This window comes from Falco cherrug, chromosome 7 (genome assembly GCF_023634085.1).
Source record: "Falco cherrug isolate bFalChe1 chromosome 7, bFalChe1.pri, whole genome shotgun sequence".
Lineage (NCBI taxonomy): Eukaryota > Metazoa > Chordata > Aves > Falconiformes > Falconidae > Falco > Falco cherrug.
The window spans coordinates 7145243-7166062 of record NC_073703.1 but is presented as its reverse complement, the minus strand read 5'-3'; the positions used below and the strand labels follow the sequence as shown (position 1 = coordinate 7166062).

The following is a 20820-nucleotide window of genomic DNA, read 5'->3' as shown; positions in this document are numbered from 1 at the left end:
GGCCTAACTCTGCACAAATCTCTAAATTGGCTTCATCAAACAAGAAGTCATTAATATTTCCTTGGCAGAGTCAGCTCCTAAGAACACTGTAGCAGTCTGAAGGTGATGTCTACTGAAAGATCCAGACAGTCATCTAAGCTGACTGTGGAAGTAGGCAAGCACTCTTGTGAGAAGACTTTCACCTCAGCTGAACTTCCAGCAAAACAATCTCTACTGAGTACTTCAGCAAAACAGTGTCAAAAGGCAACAAAGTACCAACAAAAGTTTTTCTGGGCCTGTTCTAGGAGATTAACAAGACTCAGTGCAGGGGAAGGAGGACGACTGCATAAGAATGTGCTGTTGACACGAAGGTCAATGGGAGTTTGACTACTGATTTTATATCAGCTGTCCCATTAGGTACAGAGTCCTTTTCTTCCCCAGTGCCTGACAGCTTTATTTTCACTTCCCACCTTGGTTCCAGGTCCACCCCACAACCTCTTACCTCCATATTCTTACAGAATGTAGCATTGGTCCCAAAAAGTATCTGGCACTGTTCATCGGCACTGTAGTGCATTCCAGGTAGCTTGTGAGGGAGCCGCACCGCGTATTGGCTTCGCGGGTCTGTTACCAGCAAACAGGTGCTGACCTTGGACCTGGGGAGTATAAGAATTAAATATGCCTTTAAGGGAAAGCGCCTTTGACCTGGAGTGTTACATCACTGCTGTAGAGAAGCTGTTGTCCTCTCTTTAACAGGGAATCTGATGACCTCATGTGAAACAGCCTTCTACCATGTCTCACCTGAATCCCCTTAGCTGAATTTTAAGCCCTTGACTTCTTTTCTTATCCATCACAGACATAAAGGAAAGATATTTCCCTTTACCTTCACAACACTCTTTTATGAATCGGAATATCAATTTGTCATCTCTCCTCTATCAGGGACCAGAGTGAGTTCAGAGGCAACTTCTTTTTCAACTTCATGCCTTTAATGTAACAGTAGATATCCTGTTTTCTTTCAGTATTTTCCTTTCTCTCCCACCTCTAATCCCCAGAGTGGGCAATTTTCCATGCTGAATCCACTTCTAGCAACAAAAGCACTGGCCACTGTGTCAGACACTTTGTCACAGAGCTGCACTGTAGGTTTAAGACCACAATTACTGAGTTCAGACAATTCAGTGCTTGCTGTAGTACATGAAAGTTAACAAGCAGCAGGACAGAAATCCTTCCTGAACTGCTGAATGTGATGAACTGAAATACGGATGCAGTGGGAAAGAAGTTTATAGTAAAGTGTTTAAGACCAATACTAACTGAGGAGTTAGAAAACACACCAGAATCACCTCCAGGTAAAGTAAAGTTGCCACAAAATAAAAGCTATTTATTAACAAGAATGACAGTAAAAGCCACAGCACAAAGCTGGCAGCATCCTTCAGCACAGATTTTTTCAGGCCATCTGCACATAGATTTCTTTCATTGCAAACATGAAGGGTATTTTTTGTAAAATGAAGGTGATCTGGGATTGTTTTTAAGAAGCTATCAGTACATTGACAGCTGCACATAATTCTTCTGCCTCTCTGCAAACCTGTTCCAAAGTGGCTCCTGTAATGGAGACAGATTCAAAGTTTCACACGCTAATGACACATGCACACACTTTTTTAAGGAAAATTATTTAGACTTTCACTTTCATACAACACATTGGATTCTTGCCTGATAGGATTTTTGATAATCAGTACAATCCTTACTTTAGGAAGTTTTCAAGGTCATCGCGGCTGCATGAAGACCAGGAAAGGTCACTTGGGTTCCTGCCCTTCACCCATTCTCCAGACATAATATGAGACCTCCCTGCACAGGGTTGATGATCATCATCATGGCTCATTCCCATGCTGTTTGATTAAAACAAAACAAGACAAAAAAAGCTATCAAGTTATGATGTGGGTTTCTCATTTCCCATTGGACTTAGTAATGACACCCTTAGCAATTAAAAAGACAAAAACAGGCTGTACATATAACACAGAATCATTCACTTACTGTTCCGGGCAGTTTATTTTCAGGAACAAAATATAGGTTCCTTTCATTTATCCCACTGACTTAATTTCACAAATGTTTTAGCATTTGTGTTTGAAACATTTAAATGTGCTTCTTATGGAAGCTTTCCTACCAGGAAATATAACTATTAAAGGGTTCATGAGAAGTGAACCTGGAGAAGTGATGTAGCACAGCCGAAGGATATCTGCTAGAATATGAAAGCTAATATTTATTGAAAATTTTGTACTGCTTTCCCAAATATGGTTATTTATATAAGGATATGGTCCTTATAATCATACTGAGAGAACAGTCACCAAATTGATAACAGAGATGGGCCGATTTTGTTGTGTCAGTGTGAATTTGGAACAACTCTACTGCTAGGAAAAACATTTCTCAAAATTTGTTGTATTGTACAATCTCTCTCTCATCTTAACTTTGAAGCTGATCCTACTCTCAGCAGTGGGTTGGATCAGGTGACCTCCGGTGGCCCTTCCAACCTAGACTAGTCTATGGCTCTGTAACAGCAATGCTGAGATAGGAGCCTGAGGCAGAATCAAGCCCTCATTTCTGCAAGCACTGTCCAAACAAGCACTGAGACTGTCCCATGCCACTCTCAGCAAGAACAGAATGTGACCTGCTCAGCAAAAAAACCCATCTAAACAAACAGCAGGTTGTGTAGTATAAACATACATGGAGGAATTCAAACACATTCAGTGAGGATTTCAAAAAACGTTCAGAAATAGAAAAGTATTACTTTAACCTCCATTCAACTTCCCACTCAGGACCTTCCTATCATTAGTGGAGTCTGCCATCGGGCTGCTACAGTAAATCACTATTCAGGATAAAACTCTGTTGCCACTATATGAAGGCAAGACTCCTCTGCTGGAGGTAAACCCTTGTGAACACCCTTCATGGTGGCAAAGAAGGGATAAATCATGTGACCAGGTTCACCTGCTACATCAGTGAAAAGTCAGAAGACCTTGACTGGCAGTCGTACACATGGCCCCACCATACCATGCTGCCTGGCAGCAAAAGTGAGTTAAGGGTTTTCCATCCTACGTTGAAATTATCATTAAAACCATATTTAAAAATCATATGGAATAATAACATTTTGAAACATTAACATTCTTTCAATTCCAACATGAAAACGGAAAATGGCTTTCAGACAAAAGGTGCCTGGTATGGCCAGTGTCGCTTTCTAGCAAAATATCAGTCACCAGTTTTGGAGCTGAAAGCACAGATTAATAGGAATTAACTAGGTCTCCAGCTGGCTGGACTAAGCAAGCCAGGAGCAGTCCCTTTAAATATGGTGTTGGACTCTTTAATCCATGCTGTTTCTCTACAAATAAGAGGCTCCTGTTTGCTTTCTGACTATGCTCTTGGCTTCTCTCCTGTTTCGGGACTCAACTGTTCAAAACCTAAACACGACATACATTTCTAGTTGCAATGAACCAAAACCAGCTTCAGCAGTTTGATAATTACGGCTTAGATTAAACCACCATCTATGCTATTTTTAGCTTAAAGTGAAGATTATATGGTGGAGTCTATTATTTTAGGTTTATCTCCAGGGACATTATTATTTCTAGCAAAACTACATTTAACGTAATTTTTAGACTCAGAAGTTCATAGTTATTCTTGTTTTTAAACCTTTGCGGGTTTTGAACACAGCAGAAACATTAACATCAAGCACATTTTGTTTGATGCACGCAGGAATAATTTAACAGTCTATTAGTAATTCTAACTTCAAAACAGTAAAGAGTGAAATTCCTGCTCCACTGAAGTGAATGGGAGTTTTGCCACTGACTTCAATGGAGCCTGGATTTCACTCCAAATATTTTACCCATGTTGTTTCTACACACAGAGAAAACTTCACATGCTAGGAAGAAAGTTCCAGCAGTATCCCTCCAATGCAAATAAGCCCGTCTAAAGTTCTCATTCCTAAAAGTTAGGAAAGGAAGAGCTATGTACCATGAAGCAAGGTATGTAAGCTTGCTGGAAATCTTCCAGAGGAAAGTTTGCCCAGAAATGCCAGTTTAGAAGGCTTGTGGGCATGCAACAATCATGTTAACTTTTCTAATGGAAACAAGGCAGGTTTCCAAGGTTTCTTTCAGCTTGCCTGCCCTGTGACTGCCACAATGCTAAGAATCAAAGTTGGGTCCTTTGGGTTTCTGCTCTGTCAGGGCTTCTATGAGATGGGACTTGGCAGCCCTCCCATTCTGGCAGCTTCCTGAACAGCCTCCTGGTCGGCACTTCAGCTGTTCCACTTAAGAAGGGTGAAAACAAACCATCTTCCTGAGTTTCCAAGTGTTTTAGGCTCCCTGATTTTATCTCTTCCAGAAAAGGCTAGTGTTTGGTCCAGAGCTGTTCATTAAGAAATGCTTTAGCTTTCTGATTAATGTCATTTATTCTTTGTTAAATTTGTTGAAAGTGGGTTTTTTTGTTGGCAAACAAGGGCAATGTTACTAATTAGTACATTCCTGCCTTTACCTTTATTTTAAACCTGACCTAATGAAAGATATCTGCCTAGGAGAAATGCTGAGGCTAACATTCATTACTTAGCTTTGACTTTGCAGGGGTGTTTGAGGCATGTAGAATGTATTCTTTATAAAGACAGTCAGAACTCACATCTCAGAGTTATTTACAGGCTTCTTCCAAAATCCATTCAATTCTTACATGTGTGAAAACTGACACCTTTTGGAATCATTCCTGATTTCTTAGCAGAAATTCTTTTAAAAAATTAAGCATAAAGGAATTGAGCCTGAGCTATTGGTATAAAGCAAAGGAGCTCTGCTAAGTCAAAAGAACTATACCGGTTTATATTAGCTTGGGATCTGGCCTCAAGGTACATAGGCAACCTCTACTGGCCTCTCTGTGATGAGTTTCTGGTAGAATGAAACCAGTAACACCTTTGGAGCCTGTTTTAATTGGCAGTGCAGAACTTTCCCCAGCATCTACTTTACCTTACAATGACTCACTTGAGGAAAGGATTAAATAACCTGCAGGACTAAGGCATACCCTAGCATGCTAACACAGTCTTTTCTGAAGTTCAAGGGTCTCCAGCTACATCAAAGGGATCAGTTTTTCCTAAACACATAGTAAATGTAATGCCATGCTGATTCTTTTCACTAATGAATAGTCCCCGTCCTTTTAACAGAAATAAATCGGACAGAGCATTATGTGTTTGTACTAAACAGCAGTGCAAGTGCTGATTCAGTATTTTTCATTTTCTTTGTGATCATCTAATCTTACCTGCTATTCAGGAGTTCACATGGAATTAGAAGCAGATAATCAGTCCCTTGAAATATTTTGCTTTAGGAAGGAGTTCTATTCTTACAAGAACAGATCTTGAAAAAAGAGCCCGTAAGAATGGCTTTTAGATTAGAAGTAGGAATGTCAAAATGGCACTATGTTACTGTAGGTAGTTAGGGCTTGGCGGCCGGAAGATGTCGCGCTGTACGGAAATATAGAGCCCCTCTCCAGATAGCCAATAGCGTTTAGCTTATGACGTAAGCAGACGGAAGTGACGTTGTAAACCCAAGCTATATAATGCCACGCCACTTATCAATAAACACCATTTGCCATCCGTCACGTTGGTGTCTGTGAGCTGATGGCCCGAGCGGCCTGGGGTTGGTCGCCGTGCCGTTCCTGAACCAGGTTGCCACGCCTCCGAAGGCAACACGTTACCCTGCAAATCCACTGCCCCCTGTGCTCTCCGAGTCATAACTGTCCATTTTATTAGGAGCAACAAACACATGCTCCGTGTTACCCTTTACACTGCAAAGCCAGCAGAGCCATTACAGATGAGTAAGGCTCGATTTCCCTTTACGCTGTTACTACCACAGTCCCTAGCTCCATTCTAAACAGGGTAAATTTCAGCCTTCAGTTCATCACATTCTCCTCCTGAAGACAGTGAGATTCCACAAAGGCAAGTAAGAACAGCTTAAGATTGTCAGCTCTTAAACTCCTTTCATTCTATGTTTATTCAGAGTAAGCACAATGGGACACTGGTTTCACACTCCAGCTTCTTTTCTAAAATAAATAATGCATTGGTTATCAGTCAAAGACACTAAGGCATCACCAAAAGAGTCCTGCAGCATATTCATTGTTGCTTATCATACATGAGTCCAGAAACAAGCTGCCTGACCAGTTTGATTTCTGACTGTTAACATAATCACAGCAAGACAAATTTTATGAGGATTCACAGGGAGGCAGCAACAACAGATCTCTTTGATGCTGTTTTTTGTAGAATGGAACTTTAAAGTAGCATTGATATGAATAAAAAGTAGTATGCAGTCTCTCAAAGCCCTGGCCTCTCTGAAGTCTGTGCTCCTTTCCAGGACACTATTCTCCGTCAGAGTCTATGCAGCAATCAGAACTGGGTAAGGATGCCAGAATTACACTCTGGGCCTGAGCTGGCCAGTTTCTTGTGTAACCCTTTTTAGCATTTTTTGCTAAATTATGCAATTAAGAGCCATTTGTTTTCCCAAGCAATGCTAAATAAATGCACTTGCTTTGTTTGTTTCAGTCATTAGTGGAGCTTCTCCCCTAGACAGTTAATGCAACTAAACTGCTCTGTTTATCCTTGGTGCGTTTTCCAGTGTTTCCTGTTATTCTTTAAAAGCCCGAGCCAACGTGCACCAAAGCCTGTGGAAAGGCTCCTACTGCCTTCAGTGCACTGTGCATTGCACCTCCAAGTTCTCAAGGTCATGTACACAAATCTTCATAGAACCACTGATGATTCTCAACAGGTTTCCTATTAAAAGCCCCAAATCCAAGTTAAAGGATAGTGCCAAGGGCTGAGGGAAACTGATTTAGGAGATGCTTTAAATTTTTTCAATAGCTGCAACTTTGTGGCTGGTAATAGACCACTTGAGAAATCCTCAGAATTATTATCACCCACTCCCGCTCTGATGAGGAGAAATTATGAAGTAGGGGCAAGAGGCAAGTTTGATAGAAAATACCATCAGCAGTAAAAGAAGAGCTTTTCTTCAGAAAAAGGCAGAAAGAGGGTAGCAAGTGTAAGAAAGAATTATGAAGAAGGAAAGCCTGAAAAAAACACACCAAGAAGTGGAAACACCATGAGCTGCTACAATCCCTCCGTTTCAAATAAACCCTTCAGCCGGCTGTTACTAGGAGTTTCTCCGTAACATCCCTGTGAAAGCCAAACCATTCCATTTGTCTGCAAATAATTCAGGGTGAGTCAGATGCTGGTTTACTTTAGAAACAAGTGACAGTGAGGACTAGCAATGCTACCCAAGGCAACCTGGCTGTCACCCCAGCTGCCTATTAAACTTCTGCATGACACACAATTGATTGCTCTCCACACAACTGGCACTAACCTCAAAGACACCATTTCTCCAAAGGACAGTGAGGCTGTCCAGCTACCAAGAAGGAAATGATGACAGTGGTCTGTCTCTCACTTCTACAGAGAAGGACATCAAAGGGAGACCCTTTCTCTTCCTGAAGAACCAACCCACAAATGGCTGCAACTGTGGAAGCTCAGCAAGACTTTAAAAAGGATGAGCTCCTTTAGGGCCACTTGCCTGCAGAACAACGTGGACTCAAAGAACTGAGCAAAGGGCACTACAGTAATGTCACAAAAACAGAGGGGGACAGGAGAAGGTAGCAGTATCTCTTGCTCCAAGTGTAAAGCTCAGCGGGGCCACTAAGGTTTTTACATTCCTGACTGATCTTTGTTTGCTGGAAAACATGTTTTTTCTACCTGTGTTTGTAACAGATGCCTTAGCTTGCAGCTGTTCTCTAAAAGGCTTTGTTTCTGCAAGGCAACAGTGAATTGCTAAGAGCTATACACAGTACCAGGAATTGCATTTTCACAGTAGCATATGAAAACAGTCATTCCTTGTGACCTAGCTTGCCATGACTCACCCAGAGGTAATCTAGTATGAACTGCAAAGCCAGGATTTAGCACAAGATCTCTTTCTAAACCCCACTGGAGAAATATAAATGCAAAGAGATGGCGGACTGGGCAACATCCTTGCATAGAGTGAGAGGGAAGGAAGAAGGGGAGCTGTAATTTATCTGCTCTGGCACTTCAGTGTGGGCAGGATGACAGTACCCCATGGAAAGCCTGCTATTTAGACATGCTGTGGGCACAAACGTCATCTGTTTATCCATATGAAGGACATAACTGAAGGACAAAATTTCTCCCCCTTCCCACTTCCTATTGGGTCTCAATGAATGGTTGAGAAGGGAGTCCTGTCTCTATAGTTCATCCAATCTCAATCACAGAGGAAGATGCTGGTGTGGAAGGAGGTTATACAGGGTGCATGGCTGACAGCTGAGAACATTAAACATGGCCATTAAACTCAAATCACTATAGGTCACTAAGCAGAGAACATACATCAACAGTTCTCAGCAGCTACTGTCTTGGGCTGGATTTGAACCAGCAACTTAGAAGCGGGAGACAGTATATCACACAATCAAGCCTGTGAGCCGTCCAGTCCCAAATCGAGTTCAATGTTAGGAATTTTTATTAACATTTGAAATTGAAGCTGCATCACTGGAAAGATGCCTACTTCTGAACTGGTTCAACATGTTTAACATTTCAATATAAAATGCTGATATCTTGCAAGTTACGAGGTTTCCAACTAGTTGAGAATAAAGGCATAACGGAGGCAGAAGTTAAATGGGGTTGCTCATTAGAGCTGGAAATTTAATAGGAGCTGCAGTGCAAAATGAGGACAGTAAGTTTAAGAGTGATTTAGGAAGGTGATGCATTTGCAAAGCAACCGAAGAGAGGCAGAGACAGCCAGAAGGGTCGGAAGGCAGTCCAAGTGAGGCTTGGATGGAGGGCAAACTAACAAATGCTGAGGAAACACTGAGGTGAGCTGAGCTGGGGAGGAGGCAACGAAACAGCTTGCGTAACATTCTTACAAAAACAAGGGTCACTAAGACTGTTCGCTTAATGGAAAACAGGCTTTTTCACCTTGCGCTTTTCAAACATGTAAATGCAGTTGCTTAAATATAACTTGACTCTTTCAGAAGCTGTCAGGAGGTACTTTGGGAAGCTGTGATGAAGACAGGGAGAAGACCCTATTTAAAGCATTTGAAGAAAAAAAAGATGGTCATTGTGTACATAACATTATCCAGAACAGGGGTGTTCAGGATGGGTGCTGAAGTATTGTTGTTTTTTTTATCAGGAGAGATGACATTTAAAGGGAGCCATGACTACTGGACTCTTGTTTTCATAACCAAGTTTATGTCACTCTCCAATAATGAAGTAACCAGATATTTTATATGGTTATCTACTCATCAAACAGCCACGAAGTCAACAACAGCGAGTGAGAACACATGAACGCCTATGGTGAATAACAGTGTGGAAAGCTGTGGTTTATTCAGCTGCATGACAGATCCAGCTCTTTATGATATGGTTTTCATTTAAAAAGAATTAGTTCTTTTGCCATGGAATCTGGAAGGAAGCAAGTATGAGTTTGTGCCGCAAGGGACAGATAGCACACGTGAGAGACTGGCATGGCGAGAATAGGCAGTGTGGCCTTTTACTCACTCAAACATTTCGTCTAAAAGCTTGCTGCTCGCGTGATCCTAGATACCTGTAACAGAGCTGGCTAAACCCCACTGACATCACAGAATCATAGACTCTTTTAGGTTGGAAAAGACCTTTAAGATCATTGAGTCCAACTGTTTAACCCAGCACTGCCAAGTCCACCATTAAACCATGTCCTTAAACACCGCATCTACACATCTTTTAAATACCTCCAGGGACAGTGACTCAACTGCCTCCCTGAGCAGCCTGTTCCAATGCTTGACAACGCTTTCGGTGAAGAATTTTTTCCTAATATCCAATTTAAATCTCCCCTGGCGCAACTTGAAGTCATTTCCTCTTTTTTCTGTTACTTGGGAGAAGAGACCAACACTAACCTCACTACAACCTCCTTTCAGGTACTGTGACAGTCCTTTTATATGACTTGATCAAAGCTGGGCCAAGGCCATGAAGAGCAGGGTGAATCATCTTACGATCTTCTCCCCAGCAATAATATCCCATGCTCACACTATTGACTACTTTTTCCAGCAGACATTTCCTCATGCGATTCTCTTTCCCAAATCCTTGCCTCTTTTGCAGAGTGGCTGATTCACAGCAGAGCAGGCATTGCTTGACATACTGCAAGATATTTAGTAAGATGAAAGAAGCCAGGTGCGATGCAACCAAACATGATGGTCTGTCTCCACTGTATCTAATTTGTAGGATGTGGTCCCAGGATAGCAACCTTTTCTGGAAACAGCTTCAGTGTTTCTGGTAAGAATCAGCAGGTCCTGAGACTGCAAGGGGAGTGGTGTACCTTGTGGCAGAAAAAGGAGTGCTCCACCAAATACAAAGTCCTAGAAAAATCTAAACATGATCAATATATGTACAAATAAACTTTGCAGAAACTCTGCAATGAAGAGGTAGCATTACCTCAGGAAAACACCCTTCCTCCTTCTGACCTTAATGCTCACACCTTTCCAAGTCCCATGTAGTATCTAATGCAAATATTTAAACATGAGAGCTGTCAACCTCTAGCTCCAGCAATACACATTCAGATTCAGAAAGGACTGGGATTACACAGCATAGTGTAAACTATTCAGTACCAACTCAGCACCGGCGGGGTCCTGTCCTGTTTAGAATCCTAACTAAGTTACAACGCTCAGTTATCAGGGATGAGTGTGTAATGGCTGCAACAGCCCACCCCCCCACTGCACAAGGACTCAAAAGTGGCCACAGCAGTCCACTCATTGTGCTGATGCAGCAGGGGCTCACCTGAGCCTACACGGGCAATGGAGATTTGGGAAAGGCTCATGCAATGAATCCAGTTACATGACTACTGCCCAACATCACATGGGAATGACTGTCCAGGACTAAAAATGCTCTTTCTCTGCCCTCACACCCTCCCAAAGGATCAGGAGCTCAGCACAGTTATGCTTATGGTAACAATTTCACTATCTTTCGTGATCAGAGCACACAATGGCTTCCATTCCAGCCTTTGTTTTTTTGGCTCTTGGGCCTCAACATCACACAAATGTAGATTCCTGGCCCCTTCGCATCCCTAGAGCACTACCCTATCTCCACATCATCCAACCAGATGCTCAGCACTTCTAAACCCTTTCACATGCTTTGATACATGCCAGCAACAACGCAGAGACAACAGGTTTCTGACACAGCAGTATTGGTAAGAGTGAAGGCTTGCTTTAACAGTCCAATCCCTGTGGAAAAGGTGAACACAGATATATCAAAAACCACTCATTGTAAAACATGCATCAGTGACCCTTTACAGGGAATCACTTCTCTCAAGCTATCAATGAAGAGACACTGGCTGCCTGTCATGGTCACAGCTGAGCTATGACCCTAAAGCAAGAATAAAGTTACCTGAGGGCCAAAGGGTAACGTCTCCACAAAAATGTATGCACTAAGCTGTCTCCTTGCCCTCCAGAAGATTTCATCCACTTCTTGGACATAAAAAATGCTCTCTCTTGCTTCAGTCTGGTTTCAGAAAACAGAGAATTGTTGCAGAAGGTGCACACTGACTATGAATGAAACAGTGGTGGGCAGAGAAAAGACTGCTCATTTCTTTTTTCTGGTGAGTAGAGGCTGCTGTGCTCCATCTGTAGCTCCTTGTATGCAGAAAGCACCCTGGTGCATCACAGAAGTAACACGCTGAAGGGTAACAAGCTGTTTGCTTTCAGCACTGCCTGAAGTGGATGGGAACAAGACCTCAGGAAATGTGACATGCATTTCCTCAGAAGATGAAAAGGGAATATAAATTGTAGGGTAGAAAAAAGACAAAACCCTGGGATAGCTGGGTGGGATTTCCCACCCACTAGGGAAGAGAGACAAAAGCTCAGTAAGAACGGCTGACAGGTCTGTCACTCAAAGCGTTAGCAACCTAAGGAGAAGCTCTTGCATGCAATCACTTGAGTGCACTTTTCCAAAACTCCTGTGAAACCAGTGAAAGCCTCCAGTCAACTACATTAATGACGGAGCATCAAACCTGAATGAAGAGATGCAAGACAAGACATCCTTAAAAGAAATGCAAGGAGAAGCGAGAAATGACGGAGCACATTTGCCAAATATGTGCAACCCAAGTAACCACAACTGTCCCACACTCTACCCCATCAGGAAGCCACCCACTTTCAAGCACTGGGGGAAGCAGGGCAGCCTGGGGAATGCACTGTAGGAGTCAGGAATGCTGGCTGCCTTCCCCAGGCTGGAAGATGAATTTTCCATTCCTGGAGGTGATAATGAGGAGATGACCAACATCAAAAGACAAAAAAGGTGTGAAGTAACTGTAATATATATAAATTCTTCCAGCATCAAGCCTTCTGACGTCCCCAGACAAGCCAGTGGATATACGCTTTATGGTTTCCAGAGGACCAGAAGTCCTTTTCACAGAAATATTTTTCAGCCTCTTTGATTCTTCTTTCATGGTCTATGTTGCCAACCACTGTGGGTTGCAGACACAGTGCAAGAAGAAATCCATCCTATGTGACCCTCTTACAATGATTGACGGGTGACTGTAGTGGACAGTAACAAACCTGCGTGGTCTCTTTTGCTTGGAAAAATAAAAAAACCCACAATCTGTCTAGAAAAAAGTTGCACAGGAGATGCATGATCCAGTTCTATTAGTTGCAGATATAATCTAGCAATGGATCAATCTGCAGTAGTTCAGCTGAAGACATGCTTCAGCTGAAGATGTTTGCTATAAGGACATGGCATTTTCAGTGGTATCCTTGTCACAGCCACTTCCATCACTCATGAGTGCTCTTCATCCTTAAGGAAACTTTGTTTCCCATAATGCTCCTCCTATATACCAGCTCCCTAAACTCTTGGGATTTTTTATAATGTTGCAGCTGGGAAAATAATTCATAATACCAGAACCATCTGGCCTTGGCTGTTCATAAATGATTTTAAAAGCTGAGCACACTATCTCACTTAGTCTCACTCATTTGATCAGCAGGGAGAGACTTGATACCAAACAGGAACGTTGCAAATTATGGCTTGGTATCAAAACAATTTGGAAATTATATGTTCAGACCAATACTGAAGTGAAATTCTTTGGGTAGTGGGTGTGCCTGGCTGCCTACAAACCTCAAGGCTAATGAAGCCAAGTTTGCTTTCATATTGTCTAAGAATGCCACATGAAGAAAGTAAAAAGCAACTTGAAAAGAGACTCTTTCTTTGAATAACTTTGGCTTGAAATGTTAATGTGAAGACAAATTACAGAGAAATTACAAAGAAAAGCAATCTGCAATTTTATCAAAATTTGTCCATTGATGACCATGGTGCCTCGTGATGAGTACTAGGGAAGAGTTATGCCCTCTTGGACTAAAACTATCCCATGTTACATTGCAAAAAGCTTTACTTGAGATAAAGGAGGCACTAGACAGGAAAGAATTCACCCATTGAAAGGTGCTAGCGGTTGTGTTTTCCAGAGGAAGAAAGGAAGCTGTGCTTTTGTTTTGAAGGAAAAATACTTTTCCTTAATATAAAGACTACCTAAACTAAGAAGCAAACTGTTTCTAGGGAGCATTTCTTTATCCTGTCTAGTTTTACGGTGTATAATTAAAAGTTATATTGAAAACACTAGATTAGAAACCTGCCACTTCATTAGCTATCTCCAGAGTGATGCCAGCAAACAGCAGGGTGGTAGGAAGGGAGCCCAGCTGGTGGCAGGTGGAAGAGACAGGCAGGCTTTGGACTCACTGGCACGTGACAGCAGCTGCCAGAGGGCAGACATCAGTAATTTCTGAAAGGTCAAACTGTCCTATATGAGGATAAGATCTGGTATACAAAATGAGTGTCTCAGTGCACTTATTTTTAAGGCTTAACACCCTAAGCTAATTAGAGCCCAGTAGAAAGGAAACTTTTCAAGCAAGTGAGAATATAGCATTATGATCAGACTCCTTTTGCTTTGATTTGTTTTACCTAAAGATGAACAAAAGCAGAAAACTAAGAATACTGTAGGATATTCTTCTCTTTTTTGGAAACTGGGGTTCAAGTAAAGACACAGATGACAAAACTCCCTGCTGGTTGGATCCCACCATGGAAAGAGGCCCAGCATCTGATGTAGGGAGGATTTTGCAAATGGGAAGGGATCTATAAGAACAAAGACCACCTGTTTATTTAGTTTGTCTAGTAAACTTTTTGCTGAATTTTATTCCCCACACACCTGCTGGCCAAAAGGCAGCCAACAACCTTGTTCCACTACAGTGCAGCCTTCCACTGACATAACAGTAAAGGGAACCACATTTCTAGAGGCAACAACTTTTCCACTGGCATTGCTGCTGCTGAGTTACTACCAAAAGCTTTTCCAAGTGACAGTCTGGGATTTATCACCTTCCCCAGCTCTGCAGTCATTTTCACCTGGAACCTGCTGAACTCAGCAGGCCAGGCAGACAGCATGGGTTACAGACTATTGGAACCCAACTGCTAATGGAAAAGTAAATATTTCGGCTAGATCACTGCCCTTGTATTAAAGCAAATGATTATTTGGTAAATGGCACTTGCAAACCTAATGTTTCCTGTGTTGGTGTGTACTGTAGAGGTTGCACAATGGGGACTTTTACTGTCCCTGTGTTTTGGGTCACTGGGTGCACAAGGCTATTGCCAGCAAAGCCAATGAAGTATGAAACCAGAACCCTTGTAGCAAGAAGCATACGCAAGATTTGCCAAATCATTATGGTTCAGCTATTTAACATGGCCTTGGCTTACTCAGCAGAATAAGTCTTCAAAAAGAAAGACATGGCTGGCAAAGCCACAAAGCTATTGATTAAACGAAAATTGTGTTGTCTGGGAGTTTCTAAATGATTGTCATTTGCCTGCTTGGTGCAGTTTTATTATGTTAACTAAAGCTGTACAAGATGGTCAAAAACAAAGAAATTAGAGAGACTGCAAGAGAATGTTGCTTCACTAGGGATTACACAGACATCCTTCACAAAGCATAGAGTAAAACCATAGAAACCCTTGCCCAGAACCACACTAATGCTTGCCACAATAGTCCAGAAAGCAATGGGAGGTAGACATTCCCACGCCCAGTTCCAATGTAGTCACACTCCAATACTGTAAATAAACTATCCAACTTGAAAGATACAAGGCTGAGAAAGAGGGAAAGTACCCCACCGCCACGCTACGATTAGCAGGTTCAGTAACTGTAACAGTAACCTGTAAATATCTTGCAGTTTTACATAAAACTAAAAGACCCATCTGAAAAAACAGGCCTATTATCCAAAGTCTGGCACATGATACTACTCGAACCTCTCCATTTTTCCTTCCCAATCTTCTTTACCTCTGTGTGATTTTCCCCTATGTGATATCCTACTGTCATTGCAAAACCAACTTGCCCAGACAAGATTAATACAACAGCAATGTTTTACTTCTGGGATTCGAATTAACTTACTCAGGTATCATGTACTGTATTATGTTGGGCAAACAAACCTTTTGTTCAGTGGTGCTCCATCACTACCTCTTCCTCAGGCCAAACCATCCATGCTTGCAGTCTACACTGATTTTTCTTATTTACATATGTTTAGATGTATATCTGCCTTTGATCTCTGCTTCCTTTTGACTAACTTAGGACAGTTTTCAGAAAGCTATTATCAAGCTAATAATATCAAGCTACTTAGGTACTTTTTCTTTTTTGGTCTAAAACAGATCCTTCAGTGTATTACCAAAAGTGGAAGAAGCATGTCCTGAAACTTTAGGCTATACCTAGTTCTCTCTCAAAACCAGAATATGATATTAAATAACTGCTTTGACTAGATCATACTGATTTTAATGTATATATGACATTGTTGCATTATGTCCTTTTGGAGTTGTACAGAGAAGGGCAACTTAACTGTGAAAATGTGCTTGCAATTATCGGTGGAAGAAGAATGAAACCTGGGAGGAGGGGAACAAGAAAAGGGAGCCTGGGAACAGAGAGAGACATTCCACAACAGATTTACAACACAAATGGCAGAAAATAAAATTAGCAACTCCAGGGTGGGTACGGACTGTTGCCAGCATTTTTGGCCAGCCTCAGGGTATGTCTACATGGCAGCCAGTCATTCCCAGTAACCCTGAGACTGCAATACACTGGAACAGTGACATGCTCCTGTGAGATTTAAAATGGACAGTGCTGGCACTAGTAGAATATAGCTGCGGCAGTAACTGCCTGTATCAAACTACCCAGCTACTCAGCAAGTCTTGCTGCAGCAACACAGTGACTAGTAGCTGAGCTTGCTAGAGTAAAGCTTGCATGGAATTGCCTCTGGCTCCAGTCCTCCTCGAGATCCAACTGACCTTGATTCTCAACCCCTCCAAATGCAGACATGGGAGTTCCAACACATTGTCTTTTGCAGCATGGTCAAAAAAGCCACACAGCATTTTGACAAAAGCATGGAGGGAACTGTGCCATAGCTCTCCACCACAAGATAGAATCTACATCCAAACTGCCAGCAGTGCCACTGGAGAGGTTTATCCAGTTACAAGACAGATCCTGTCAGTCACAGGCTGCACCCTGAGCCATCACATAGCTGGACACTACCCTACAGGCCCACAAGATGGGCACCTCTTTGCAAGGTCTCTCTCTAGTAAAACATCCATGCACAGGAGTGAATAAGATGTGTGTGAGCATGTGTTAAGTTAGGATCTTTAACTACATGATGAAATACTACCTTGTTTATAGAAGTTTAGCCTCATTTGAGGGACAGAGGGATTAGAGTTAAAATTGAAATTGAAGCTGTCCAGATAACCCTGAAACTTTGGTGCTTCTACATGTTTGATTCTGCAGCTTTAGTAAAGTTGGTTTTAATGCTTTTGGGAGGTAAGAAGTAATCTGGGAATTGCTTCCAGGCCATTAATTGGTGTACTTTTGCAATAGCAATGAAGAAAATGTTTCACAGAAATCAGATCCTGCCTGGTAAAGGTGGGACTAACTCTTGCCTCTGCTACACTTCAAACAGCAGTTGCAAGGTCTGCCTTCTTTTCTTGACCGATCTCGCTGTCAGCACCTTAACACTCACCTACTGGTTGCTTTGCTTACACTTCCGAAAACCAGCTCTTCACAAATGCTGTAAAGAAATCCTTGTATTTGCCATCACTAAAATGCAGATGGTCAAAAGAGCAACACTGAACAGAAGAAGCAGCACAGGTGGGAGCTTTTTTGAAAAATAGGGTTAATGTTTAAAGTCAGCCAGCATAGAAACTACACTCAGCTGCCTACATTAGTAGAGCCATGCATTCAAGGCTAGACTATGGTGAGCTGCTCTAAAAAAGAGAGGGTTGTTACTTTTTTTTTTTAAAAAAACCAGCTTCTTAGCTCCCACATCCTGCACCTAAATGTTATAATCCCAGGGTAAAACGAGAGAATTTGTAGCAAAGGTCCCTCCATTTTTATATCATTTCCAGAACCACTCCTCTTGCAGACCACTATGATTCCACTGGAATCACAAAACAGACTGCTTAAGAAAAAAAAGCAGTTTTACATTAGCACAGTGGGCACTCTGCAGCACTACCTGAATGCTCAGATCTGGGTCCCATTTACTACTGTGGTCCTCCGCTTCCATGTGAAACTTTTCATTTTTAAAATGCATTCTGACCAAATCTTTATACATTGCAGGGTGCAGGAGAAAGGGGACTGTTAATTTCCTGTTTGGTTCTTAGGAATTAAGCTTATATGCCTGCACCACACTGACCTACCTGGCATTGCCAGTGTAAGTTGTCACTTACTTCAGGGCATTATTCTGTACCTTTTGGATCTGCTCAAGACACTTTCCCCTCCAGCCTGCAATATTTTCATTTTGCCTTACAACTGTTTGCATGACAGACTCTCTCTGCTGGGTGCTGCACTAGACAGATCAGGGAGGTAAGTTTATTCACACATCTATTAGCATAAATATTAGGCCACAAAGGCAACATCTAGAGAGTGCTTTTCCTTTACCTGCAATACCACTATTGCTTGAGACACACCACAAAGGCCATATTTAATTATGCAGCAAATATTTATGTACTCTAAAGTAATTTTAAGAAGCTACATTTATCAATACTTAACATCTAAAGCAAATAATCATACTGGACAGAAACCTGCCAGTTTTAAACTCTTCTCTTGTCTGATTCCAAATCTAGAGCTGTTTGGTTTGTGCACTATAGGCTTTTTACCTTTGGACTCATTTTTGTCCTCATCTGTTTCAGCTTCAAGTTTGAGGCCTTGCGGTTTCAGACTGTTGGCAAGGGACTGCATTTTGCTTATTGTCGGTTGATTTTGATTCACTTTCTTAAGGGCATCTGACACAGCGTGGCTTCTAGCCATACCACCTCCGGCTATTCTCTCACCAACTAGGCAGTGCCAGGTTCCGCTAGCTCATGAATGGGAATCTTCCCTCCTCACCCAAGTCTGCCCCCCATTCCACAACAGGAAAGCCAAGGCTGTTGAAAGAAACAGGAATGGCAACAAAGCTGGCATTGTTGTCCTGAAAAACTACTGGCAACAGCCCACTCACTTCATTGAGGGGATAACGGATATAAGGATGAATCCCAGCTTTTGTTTAAAAAAATTATTTGCCTTTTTCTTTGGAGAATTACTTGAAAATTGTAACAATGTCACTGCTGTAGGCAAAAAGAGAACCAAGGGAGGGGGAAGTAGCACTATTTTTCTAGTAAGTTACAGTTGTTCAGGGTAGTCTTTGGGGTATGAATCTCAGCTCAAGTTCTCACTGGTGCAGTTCATGGAGGAGGAGGGAATCACCATTCAGGATCCCATTGACAACAGCAGGGCATTTTCAAGCTCTTACTGATGGAGTTGCCCTGCCAGTTGAGGAAACATGAGAGTAAGAAAGTGTTCAGCATATTAAGCTGTTTATAATATGAAGACCTTGGACTTATACTTTTTAAGACTTCGGGGACCGCTGTGATCTCTGTGTCTTTCCTTTTGTGTAGATCAGAACACAGTACTCCACCCAGCAATCCTTGGATGAAAACCAAATAACTGTGGTTACATTAAAGTGTGTTATTTTGAAAGACATCTACTATTGATCATGCTAAACGAAGGAACAAGACTTGCTGAGGGTCCTGTCGTGTGGTAAGAAGTTTATGATTTGCAGCCCCATCACACATTTAGTTGTCTCTACCCTGCCTGTTACTTTTTTGTAACAGCAAAATTCTTCTCTTGGACTCTCTGAAGGAAAAATTGTGTCTAAATACAAATGGATGCTCCCTTTGTGTCCATGGACCAAAATTATTGCTCCAGATTTGAAGATATAAATACAACAAACACTAAAAAGTTATATCACTCACCCCATCCTCAAGCAACAACGACTCTATAGGTGAACGCTGAAGATGAACTCTAACCTCACCCTATAAGGTGCGGTTAAGCCTCACCCTAACAGACCTATTTAATGATGTCTCCATGTTTTCACAGTGCAGCTGTTTGTAATAATGTTTTTTTGCAGTGAGTCCAAATGACATTAGTGGCAGATTAGGAATCTGACACATAAATTAGTAATCCATTCACTTTTTCCAAAGTCTACATCAGAAAGTATCTGTGAATGCCAAATTGGGCTTGTGATCTCCACTGACATTTGTTAGTCTTAGGGCAAAAGTAACAAATCTCAGCTTTTCTACACTCATAAAGGAAATCAGCCTTCAATAAAGCTCACAATTATGGCTCTCCAAAATTTATATTTTTGCCAATATGGATGTGAGATCTGATTGGATTTTTTTTTTTCCATTAAGAAACTTGCACTTAGTTTTCCTCGGTTCTCACTTTTGAACCTGAAGCTCATGTGAGCTTCTTTGTCTGTCTCTGCAATGCGTTTCCTTTTTCACTTAAAAACTATAGTTTGTAGGTAAAGTCTGCAAACAATCCTGTTTGCAGAAGACATGCTGAAACAGGACTGCTCAGAGCATCCTGTTGCAGTTCAAAAACAGGAGAATAAGGAGAGGCCTGATACCTATTAAGGTCAATGAAAAGACTCCTGTTGACTTCAAGGCCAGAAGGGCACCAGCAAATTGACCAGATTTTGAAATAAGTAACAAGACCACTGGTGGATGACAGTATAGGGGGATGTTTTTGATGCTCAGGTTGGGTGGTGACAGAGAGTTGGCATTTCCCCCCCTTTGTTTGTATTTGGCGTGCTAGGGTTTGATTATGCATGCTTATGGCTGGGCTTAAACAAGGGAAGAGGGGGCAGAAGGGCTGGAGGGCTTGCTCCAGTGTGTGATAGAGAATTGCAACTCATTGTCAAACAAGCTAACCTGGAACATGTCCCCAAAACACCTGTGGCAGCAGAATCGTGCCAACAGCTTCTCTAACTTAACCCAGCTGGCTGCTTCAGTTGGAGCCTTCCTGGTTCATCTGTCTTCTGAAAGCTACCTTCCCCGGACCCAGACACTTTAGGTCCCTAGGCTGGCTCTTACAGACCCTCCACACCTCTCCAGTACCCAAGTACTCTTCCCAGTCCCTTTTGCCTGAGCCTGTTCTAGTCTCTCTGCTCTCAGTAAAATGGCTCATGAGGCAGCTTCGTTAGAAAATGCAGTCTCCTTTGCCTTTTGTCCTCCTTCAACTGTAATTATCATTTAAGCTCTCCATCTCTCCCCACAACAGGATCTAAGACTCTCCTGAAGCAGAAGATTCCCTGCACAATAGCACACCCACTGTCCAAGTCCTCCAAGGTAATGAACCCAAGCCATGCTTTATTAACTCCTTTAGACATCTCATACCCAACTCTCAAAATAGGTTACCAAGATAGAGGCAAGGAAAGAAAACCAGAAAAGAAAGGACATTATGGTCTTACCACCAAAACTGCACTCCGAAAAGAAAATGGAGTTTGCTA

The 20820-nt window shown here is 42.0% G+C and overlaps 1 protein-coding gene across 1 annotated transcript in view; it reads right to left on the bottom strand.

The window, feature by feature from the left end:
- The window catches only part of ADAMTS17 (ADAM metallopeptidase with thrombospondin type 1 motif 17), a 192226-nt gene that overhangs the window by 94298 nt on the left and 77108 nt on the right, over positions 1-20820 (bottom strand). Inside the window, exons 9-10 of the mRNA XM_055717092.1 lie at positions 1716-1856; positions 482-632 (exon numbers count right to left, since the gene is read on the bottom strand). Coding sequence (XP_055573067.1) covers positions 482-632; positions 1716-1856 — 292 coding nt within the window. The remainder of the gene's footprint in view (positions 1-481; positions 633-1715; positions 1857-20820) is intronic.